This window comes from Salvia splendens, unplaced genomic scaffold (assembly GCF_004379255.2).
Source record: "Salvia splendens isolate huo1 unplaced genomic scaffold, SspV2 ctg135, whole genome shotgun sequence".
NCBI lineage: Eukaryota > Viridiplantae > Streptophyta > Magnoliopsida > Lamiales > Lamiaceae > Salvia > Salvia splendens.
The window spans coordinates 8156-19264 of NW_024598776.1; the positions used below are offsets into that span (position 1 = coordinate 8156).

The following is an 11109-nucleotide window of genomic DNA, read 5'->3' on the forward strand; positions in this document are numbered from 1 at the left end:
ATATATATATATATATATATATAATATATTAATGTCCCCCTATTTGGCTACTCTAAAAACTAATGTCCCCTTAATCCATATTTGGCTATTCCTCCAATAAATACTGGAAAAGAAATAAAATACATTGAATAAATCAAAAAGTGGTAAAACTCAATTTTAATTCAAAGCATTTTTTACAGAACACAATAAAAATAACAAACCTATTGCCATCCCCAATTGAAAACCGTCGACTGCTTCTGCTTCTTGCCTTCTTCCGCCGCCGACTACCGCTCTCCAACTCCGGTTTCTTGCCTTCTTCCGTGACTTGCCGCCTCAATTTTCATCATACACTTTGTTCTTTGTTGAAAAGGTGAGTGATTAGGAATTTAGGTGTAAAAGTTTAGTTCATTAAATAATTTAGAGATTTTGGCAGCTTGTGCAAAATAGAATAATGTTTTACACTTTATGACTCTCTCTTATTGTCTTGGAATTGGGGTGAATTGAAAACAGCCGTGCTTCCAATTATTTGTGGATGAGAAATTCCAATTATGTATTATTTTAGGGATTATATAGTACTAAATGCACAAGTGTTTAATTTTAAATAGCTTAATTGTTGTTTTGGATTCTAAATTATTTTGTTTCAATTTTAAAAATTTGATCTTCTGACTTTGGTAGCCATTTCAAAAAAGAACGATGATTGTAGTTGGCTTTTTGAAACTGTTAGTATTTTGTTGAATGTAATTGGAGTTTCTTGTAAGAGAAATGAATTGCTTCGCGAAGTTCAAGCACAAAAAGTTGCTCAAGCCTTGGAAATTGGTGAACTTGAATCGGGATCGGGATTGAATCAAGAACTTAGTTTGAAGAGGCCTGGAGACACTCGTTGGAGTTCTCACTACAAGACTCTTTTGAATATCATGGACTTATTTTCTACAATTTTTTAAGTTCTTACGATGATTGGAAAGAAAGATTCCGTTTTCGATGATAAGGGAAAAGCTCAAGGCATTTTGTACTTACTAGAGTCATTTGATTTCGTGTTTATGGCACAACTAATGACTACTATATTTGGGTACACTAACAATTTGTGTCTTGCTTTGCAAAGAAGAGATCAAGACACCATTAATGCTATGAGGCTTGTCACTTTAACCAAAGATCAACTACAGAAAATGAGGGAGGATGGATGGGAGATTCTCTTGAACAAGGTAATCTTAATTTGCAATAAACATGACATTGTTGTTCCAAATATGAAAGCTCACTGTAGCCCTCATGTAAGATCAAAACGTTTGTTCAACAAGTTTCATATCTTCATCATTTTCGTGTTGATGTGTTTATCAAAGTGATTGACTTATTACTTCAAGAACTTGATAATCGATTCGATGAAGTTAATATGGAGTTGCTCAGATGTATGGCTTGCTTCAATCCTAAAGATGGCTTCTCTTCTTTTGACAAGGAAAAGGTACTCAAACTTGCCACTTTTTATCCTTCCGATTTTGCAAACATTGATTTGATGGACCTTGAGTGCCAACTTGATATATTCATTGGAGATATGAGAAGTGATGAAGACTTTCAGAATTTGCGAGATATTAGTTCTCTTTTGGTGAAGTCTGTTGAAACAAAAAGAGATGTGGTTTATTCGCATGTGGTTTTGCTTATCAAGTTGATTTTGATTCTTCCGGTTGCCACTGCAAGTATAGAGAGAGTGTTTTCTGGAATGACGTTTGTGAAGAATAAGTTGAGAAATAGAATGGGTGATCAACATTTGAACGATTGTTTGGTCACTTTCATTGAGAAAGATGTGTTTCTACAAGTATCCGATGATGATGTAGTGAATCGTTTTGAAGAAATGAAGACTCGTTGAAAAATAAATTAGATATAATGTAGTTTATTTTTGTATTTTGAAATGTATGACTCTAAAATTTGTATATTTCAAAATATATTGCTTTTAGTATTAGTTTTTATTTTTGATATGTTATATAATGATTTATCATATGACTCACACCCCCGAATATAAATTCCTGGATCCGCCACTGCCCTGACGTTTTGTTATCCAAGTAGTTTTCATGTATAGTTGCTGGAGAATAGTCGTATATTCATATTCTTAACAAATTTGACTATTTAAAATTTAGGGGTGATGTTGAGTGGCATGAAACTAAATTTATTTTTAATCAAATGGAGAATAAATCGATCTCTTGCCTTTGGACGTCCTTTACAAATTAAAATGAGTAATAGGAGATATACGAATAGGATAGGAGTATAAAACACATACTCCATGCTCTGAAATTTGTAAGAAAATGATATACGAGTACTAAAAATTGGGTGGGGTCCAGTGGCAATGTGGGAACTGCGCATGTTAGTGGTGGACAAGCAAGGCAAAGAAAGCGGCGCAAAGTAGCGGGTTGGTAGTCAAAGAAGAATGTGATGATACACAACACAGGTGGTGCGGAATTGCATCCCCATAGCCTTTTCGCACGCGCGAAAAGATCACGTGCTCTCACTAACTATATGTACTCTATATATGTAGTATTTTACTCCATTTTGAAGATATTAACTTTGGGTTAATATTGGATTATTGGTAGTCTTTTTTTTAAACATTATACTAATTGGTTTTAAAAGTTACTATTACAGGTGTGCATTTCTCAACCCGACTTAAATATAATTTTTTTTGGCAGATTTTGATCTACTTGCGTGGCGTAGTATGAATTATACATTAACCGATGTCGTTTCAACGTTGAACAATATGAGTCTAATAGGATAAAATATTCTACTACTAGTATTTAGTAGACCTGCAATTTGAAGAGTGACCCATTGTGAGAAATTGCCATCAATCTTAAAGTTTATAACTTTTAAAACGACTTACAAATTGTGAAAAATAAGAATTCGCTCAAAGTTTATTGTAGTTTTTACGATCAAGATATTTTTATTTTTTGAGATATGTATTGCGGGAGATATGTATATTTACTCTAAATTTAAAATAGATATTATAATTATGTGATATTAATAGTAATATGTCATTCCATTATTCATGATAATATTCCTATCTTGTTTGCATAGATTGGTTATGTAAGATAATATAATTATTTATTTATTTTATTTGGATAGTAGGATTTCATGACCTCTTTATTTATAAATAGATTTTCGCAGCTTGGATGTTTTCAGAGCCACAAAAGGTTGAAATTACTTGCTTACAAAATATTTAACCAAATTTTACAAAGATGATTTTGCAACACTCACAAATATGATACTCATATAACGGCTAAGGATTGAATAAATTTGAGATTTTTGGTATTTTTTGCGATTATATAAAAATCAGTACAAGTCCATAAACAATTTTTATTTATCCTTACTTGAACAAAAAAACTTCTTGCAAAATGAAAACGCTGGAAATGCTTAAAAATCTAGGATCAATCATACATATTTAATTATATATCTATACTTTAATAAAGTGGATAGAATCTCGTAAAACCACTAAATTATTACTTGATGATAAGCGATCACCCAAATTCAACAATAAAGTAAAACCTTATCACAAAAGAAGTCCCAACTACATAATTAAAATATTAATCAAGAACTAATAAAACATAATGCAATTTTATGCTTTTGAATAGTTTAATATAAAACGACGTTATTTATCTTTCTATAAGGTTATATGAGTCGGATGCAACAAAGGAAAAGCCAAAACAGAAGGAAATAATAATGATAAAATAATCTAAAAAGAAGCCTTTCAAGAACGTCGAGTTAAAAGGCACCTTTGAGGAGCAATAATTGTTTAGTTTATTGACTATATGAGATATGTTTAATTTTTACATCCAATCTCGCAATCACACCACTTATGTAAAAGCAGAGATTAGGTTAGGTCAGGAAATAAAGTGATATCAAATAATTTTATATCTCTTGAGTTTTATATCATCTGCACAAATTTTATGTGGAAAATAGAAAGCGAATTGGATAGTAAAAATCACCCGTTAAAGTAAAAATATAGCTTGTGAAATCCCACGATTTTGAGGCTTTTTTGCAACGAAATCACATGATTTTCACGATTTTTGTATCTCGTATATTGATAACCATTGATATTTTTTTTGCAACAATTAATATGTCCAATTTTTGCATTTGTTACATTCTAGTGTTTAATACTTTAATCCCTAAGTTTTCGTTAGAGAGAGTTTATCATTATCTAAAGTTTAAGTTCTCTTTTATTTTTAAACTTTTGGGTTAATACGTAACACGCCTTATTTCACACGCTAATTGTATTTAATTACTACTCCTATTTAGTTAATAAAGTATTATTAACGGTGAAAAAAATTTATGGGCCTCTTCATGACTCAACCCCACCGCCATTGATAACAACCCAATTAGACAGGTTAAAGTGGAAATGGGGAATTATACTCAAGTCTCCAATAGTGAAAGTAAAAAAAGTTTACACTTTCTTTTGCCTTATAAAATTTCATGCTCCATCAAAGGTAGGTTGTCGGATTTAACATCTTGTATGAATTATAGTCGACACAAAGTTTACCTTACATGCATGCTTGTGATTGTGGCAACATCTACGTATATAATTGATTTCAAAACATATAAAAAAAATTCAAAGGCAATTGATGCAGACAAGAAAAAGATAGTGAGTGCATTAGTGGCAATAAGTAAAAAAATGCACAATAATCTCAATTGACCAACTTTCATTACGCACACATTACAAATCATTCTAATTAACTTTTAAATTTCGGTAACACCATAATAAATAAATAACTTAATATATGTGTAATACTATTTTTCACATGAATCGAACCGATGAGATAAAAAATATATATACTTGTATTAGGACGAAAACTCCTATGCACGAAGGCGCATATGTTTTAGTGTGAGTAGATTTTGACATGTCTATGTTAAAAATGTGTATATTGTTTATGGAAAAATGAAATGAAATACAGTAGTCCAATATAGTAGTATTGGTTGGTAGCAGAAAGAAGAAAAGGGGAAGGAAAGTAAAGCATAGAATGAAGAGAACAAAGATTGAGTAGGCATAAGAGAGACAACATAAGTTATTTGTTCATAGGTGCAATCAAAGGTGCATGATGAATTAAACAAAGGTCAAATGTTTCCCATTACCATATTTTCATTTCATTTTCCAAATCTATGTTTGATGGGATTAACATTCCTTCACTTTGTCCCCCTCTCTCTCCTTTAGTGGTTGTAGTAGGGTTCTTTTATTTGAGACAATGCTTTTGTGCTTCCATAATCCAAAGTGGGCCGAATGTGTGCAGGCTGTAGTGGGCCCGGGCCCACCCCAATATTTGTTTGGCTGGTTCAATCAAAGTGATGATGAGGTGGACATTTTGCTTTGATGGCTTGGTGTCTTTTAAGTGGAAGATTTGGCCCACCACCTCATACTACCATTTTCTCAACACACATTTAGACAAAATAAGTAAGTAACCTCTCTCTCTCTCTCTCTCTCTCTCTCTCTCTCTCTCTCTCACACACACAGAAATAAGTCATGTGTGATAAACAAGCAAAGGTAGAGAGAGGGAGAGGGTCTGAAGTCTTTATTCACATGGTGGTGTATTCACATGTTTTCCTATTTTTTGTGCTCTCACTCTTTTGACTATAAAGTATGAACTCAAATATGGATAAAGGATGGGATATTGGGCAGGCCTAGCCTAGTACAAATGTACAATTTATTTATTGCTTCATGGCCCAGCAATTTCTAGTCTCTCTTCATCAATTCGTCTCTCAAAAACAAGCCTAACTATGTTCACATGTCTCAATACTATAGACAAGAATTTTGAAGAATACATAATACTATTAACAAGAATTCTATCCTCAATCATTGAAGTATATAACTGTAAGAATTGTAATTTCACATGTTTTATATTTCTTCATATTGTGCCCAATTTTCACCCACACCGAAGTATCCACTATGATAATGTGGAATGAAAAAAACCAAGAAAAAAGAAACTGAAGTTGAGACAGAAATGGAATATCTATTTTCTTGATACTGGGCCCAAATTTGTACAGACCACGTAGTTGTCAAAAGTAGCTATAAATCAGACTAGATATATTGAAAATTGAAACCTAAAACAAAAGAAATTGAAATAGAAGAAATTTTTGTAATAATAGGACGAGAGCAAACTTAAATAAATTTTATTTTCTTTAAAAATCAGGCCCACAACTAAGGAAAATCACATTATGTTTGATTTAATGGGCCTGAGCCGAAATCAAGCTCCAGTGAGATCATAGAAAGTTGGATTTTAGTGTGCTTCAAAATTCTTTGGCGGGTAAATATTTGGAAATTAATCCAATTAAAAAATTCCAATGAAGATTGATAAATATAAAATGTGACAAGTGCTTCAACTTCACAATTGAGGCTATCGCATATCAAATAATTGTTGATTTTCAATATATGAATTAGATAAGGTAAAGAATTATATCTGAATTGTTGATTTTCAATATAAGAATTAAGACAAGGTAAAGATTAGTTAGGCAAATCATTGGCATCAAATAATATCTTTATTATCTATGTATTTGAGATTACTGTCTTCAGAGTTCAGCCATAATAATGCACATAGATTTTTTCACAACACATAATCAGACTTTGATAAGACACAAAATTAGGACATCAGTCACCATAGCATATCATTCTCAAATATGAAAAAAAATTGTCGTCATCTTTCTTTGATCTTAATTTAGTGTTGATCCTTTCTAAGATTGGATCGCCAGCCTAACGTCAGAAATATAAATTAGCAGTATTAGTTACATATCGCTAATAGATTATAGTATTTTAATTGTTTGTAAAATATTTAAAAAATAACATAAATCAAGGGCATTATGTGAGATGACCCTTGGTAGTGGTCAAGAGTTGGATAATTCCCAACTTTTATGTAAAAATGGATATACCTTGTCCAAAAATTTGATTCTTTAAGTAACCAATAATGTATCTAAGAATGGACCAAGCCATCTTTGGAACTTGTTTTGATTAAGATATTGGAAAAATTGATATATATAACTAAAATGTTTCGGTTTTATTTTGACATTATAATTTATAAGCATTTAAAGTATAGGCGGGGTTTCAATCCCCTCCAAAAAATAGTATATCGAGTTTACACTTATTAGCAATTTTATTGTATTCAGATTTTTAAATCTGTTAATTTTATCTCAACTTCGTGATTTGTATCGATTTATCGCCCAATAAATTTGTACTAGTATAAACTCAATTATGACACAATTCAGTAACAATATCGATAACAAAATTTTATAAATTGCATGATATTGGGCTAAATTTGATCACTATCCCATACAGGGAAAATGTAATTTAATGAATACTATTATTCCAAAATTGTCAAAGTTCTACTCTGGTTTGGGTTGATCGGTTTCAAGCTTTCAACATCAGTTGTACAATTTTGTCTTTAAATCACAAAACTATCACAACTAAATTAAAATTGGCAAGTATGTAATTTTAAATATATCAAAATTTATAAGAATTATAATACACCAATCATCAATAGAAAAAAGACTGAAATGGTGTAACGTGTGTTTTCATAAAACAATATTGGATTAGTATGAATAGATAATGAGTTTCATTTATAAATAATATTATCAATAGCGATTAGTTATAGATAATCAAATTCATTACTCCTTCGTTCCCATTAAAATATGTACTCTATCATTTTTTGTTTGTTCCACAAGAGTATGTACTTTCTAATGTTGCAAACTTATTTTTTCTCTAACGAGGTTAAACTCATTCTCCACTAATAATATTTTAATTATTTTTTCTTTTTAATTTTCTCTTACTTTACTAATTATGCATTAAATTTGTGTCCAATTAAAAGTATATTTCTTGTGGAACAGAGGAAATATTATTTTTATGGTAGATTCACCGTTTTACAATAAAAATAAATACGAGGCTTTATTTTAAACCTAATACTCCATTAATTATATGTGAACAACACGTAACTCTTTAATGCCCAATAACTACACTCCATTTCGTCCTATATATTAAATACATATGCACGCAAGCTACAAATTATTCAAAATGGATAGACCAAAATCAAAGAAAGATGTCGCCATGGATAAAAAAGGACATTGCTCAATTCCTTCTTTTTGCTCGGGATTTGAATAATTTAATGATTTCCCTATTTTTTTGGATCTATCTAAAATAAATGAATTAAGACATACTCCTATATTTTTACATTTTTTAGGATTCATGTAGAATACAATCGAGACTCATAAGGTATTATCAGTTAATTAATTAAACATATTGTTCCTTTACACACCATATGTCCCAAGTTAATCGATTCATATTCTTTTTCAAAACGTCTCAAACTAAATGACTAATACTCTCTTTTAATAGAAAATAACTATTTAAGTTTCTTGTATTTTATTTTCTCATCATTTATCCATTTTAATTTTTCTTTCACATAACCTCAGTGAAGTAGTATTATAGGACCAAATAGCAAACCACATCCCCACAAACAACTCACAAGAAATCACTCATCGATCTTAAGAAAACATGGAGACCAAATCACAAGCTATTTAAGAAAAAAAAATGCATCATCGATGTTTAATGACCCTTTGTAATATCATTTCATAATGGGTGAGCCTATTCACTATCATGGAGCCTCTCAATTGAGACAAGACACCATCACTCATCTTAAATTTACTAGGGAGACCAAACTCGTAAATTATACTATTAAAAGAAATCAAAATAAAAACCTTAATAGTTAAAATAAACAAACAAATAAATAAAAACTACTCCACTACATCAGTCGGCATCTATAAGTGGGATTATCTTGATTAATTATCAAAAAAATAGGTTACGTCCCAAAGTAAAAAAACCTCTCTAGATAAATATGGTATGGCATAACATACCATGACATTTGTGTTAGGCCATTCATCTTTATCCTATTTTCCCTACCAGTTCTATATATTTTTTAATATATGCCTTTTATTATGCAACAAATTAAAAACTAATTTGGAATACTTGCTCCTTAATTAGTCTTTGTTTTGAGTTTATTATAACTTGGCTGCTTATAAATTATTCAGAAATTTTGTTGCCTTCTCGTTTCCACTAAATTTTTTTTACTATAGATTAATTACCAAAAGACCATATCAAGTTATTCTTTAAAAATAAGCATATTATGATATTTTCATATATAAACTCAACTGATCACCAGTTGAATATACACACACAGGTTTACATAATTTTCCTTTTTCGAGTATGACTATCAAATAATTATGGATCACAAATGTTTAGTCGTGTGTGCATATACATACAATCTATGCAATTTCAATATCAAAGTCCCAATTTTATCCCAAACAATAATAAATATCATGACCAATCTTTTCAATTCCAGCTAAAGTGGGTGCATTGCGACAATGTATGTAGCCCCATACACAACTACGCATTTGTCACGCCAATAAATACACATTGCTCTATCTTCATCAACAACACTAACATTATGAACTTAGATTCCACAAAATTAAGTAATTTAAAATATTATATAAATTATTTTTCACTTTGGTATCGAGAATGGTTATTTAGCTTTAAAATATTAGGTGTACATGACAAATACTTAAACATGATTTTCAACCACAAAATACACGTCAATTATGTTGAATAGCAGTTAATTTACTAAAAAAATACAAGGATTAATAATATATGTACGAAAAGAAATGTTTCCCATACAAAAATTACTCCTAAATCCTAATCAACATACATTTTTCTTTTTTCTAGAACATAAACTATTAAGAAAGATTTTTCTAAATGCTTGATAAAACATGAATTAATATATGAAGACGAAATAAATTGACAAGTAAGTATAAATACATAAAGTGTGCAATTCCGGGAAAGATAATGGCGTACTTAGCAAAAACGACAGGCAATTCATTCAAAACGACGTTGCCTATTTGTTACAAATTGCTGTCATTTTTATGCAACGTCTCTAAACACACACAACTTGCCTATCTATATTTAATGGCCACTTTTTCAATACTTTATCATTGGGATTAATTATCCCTCAAATATAGCTTTATTCCAAATCGATGCCAATCCTATTTTCAAACCATAAATTGAATCATTATACGCGATAGTATTACACGTATGCGTGTTTTAACGGCGTCGGATGAACCTGACCCGTAACTAAGGCCACATTCAACACCATGCCTCCTAATTCAAGAATTCTGCACTTCATTCCAACTATTTTCTCTTTCTACATTTATCTCTCGTTAAATATAGAAGGAAAAATCCACATATCGAATCATAATGTGATAGAATCCTTTCTTTGGATTATATTAACTTAATGTTAATTAATCACATATTTAAGAATAATTTTATTAGCCAAATTGTATTCAAAATCAGTTTCAAGAAATTATAAAGACAAAGGCTATAGCAGATTTTATAGGGGATGCCTTTTCTCACCTACCCCACCACCCGAAACTCCAACACCACCTATTATCAACCAAACATTGCCTTATTCTCTTTTCGTGCCACCTAATTCATTCACCTATTTCCATTATTATTCGCCTTCATTCAATCAATACCACCATCACAATACCAATTCTCCACTTCTTCAATTAATTTCAAAGATTTCAAATTTCAAAGATTTCAAATTTCAAATGTCTTACTATAATATAAAATCACACATTCTTTATTTTTATTCGACGTAACAATATTGTTTATGCAGGCGTAAATGAAAATTCCATTTTAAAATTAATCAGTTGCAGAGTTGCAGTGGAACACAGAGTGTATGACTATGAAGAATGATAATGGCAAAGAGAAATTAAGTAACAATAAAATTTGATAAACCCGATATGTATACATATACTCTCAGAAAAGTGGAAATCAAACACAGTTTTGATTACCAATCGCTCATGGTTAAATAGGGCTTTTCATAATAAGAAAAGTATTCCCTCAATTTAAAAGGAAAAAAAACAAAAACCGAAACCAAAAATTGCAGTTATTAATTAATCAAAATAGAATTGAGGTAGAATCGATCAATCCTGAAACCCGACTTTCAGCCAAATCGCGTTTCTAACCCTGTTCAGATCCCTGCCCTTGAGCGTCCTCCCGATCCCTTCCTGCACCGAGGAGGCGATCCTAGTCCTCGCCAGAAACTCATGCGGCGGAACACGGCCGCCGTTCTCCGC

General features: G+C 30.9%; 1 protein-coding gene across 1 annotated transcript; it reads left to right on the forward strand.

The window, feature by feature from the left end:
• The first annotated feature begins 929 nt into the window (after positions 1-929).
• LOC121789091 lies at positions 930-1834 on the forward strand. Its single transcript, XM_042187623.1, has 2 exons — positions 930-1178; positions 1238-1834. Exons 1-2 carry the CDS (start codon positions 930-932, stop codon positions 1832-1834), a joined length of 846 nt encoding a protein of 281 aa, XP_042043557.1.
• The last annotated feature ends 9275 nt before the right edge of the window (positions 1835-11109 follow it).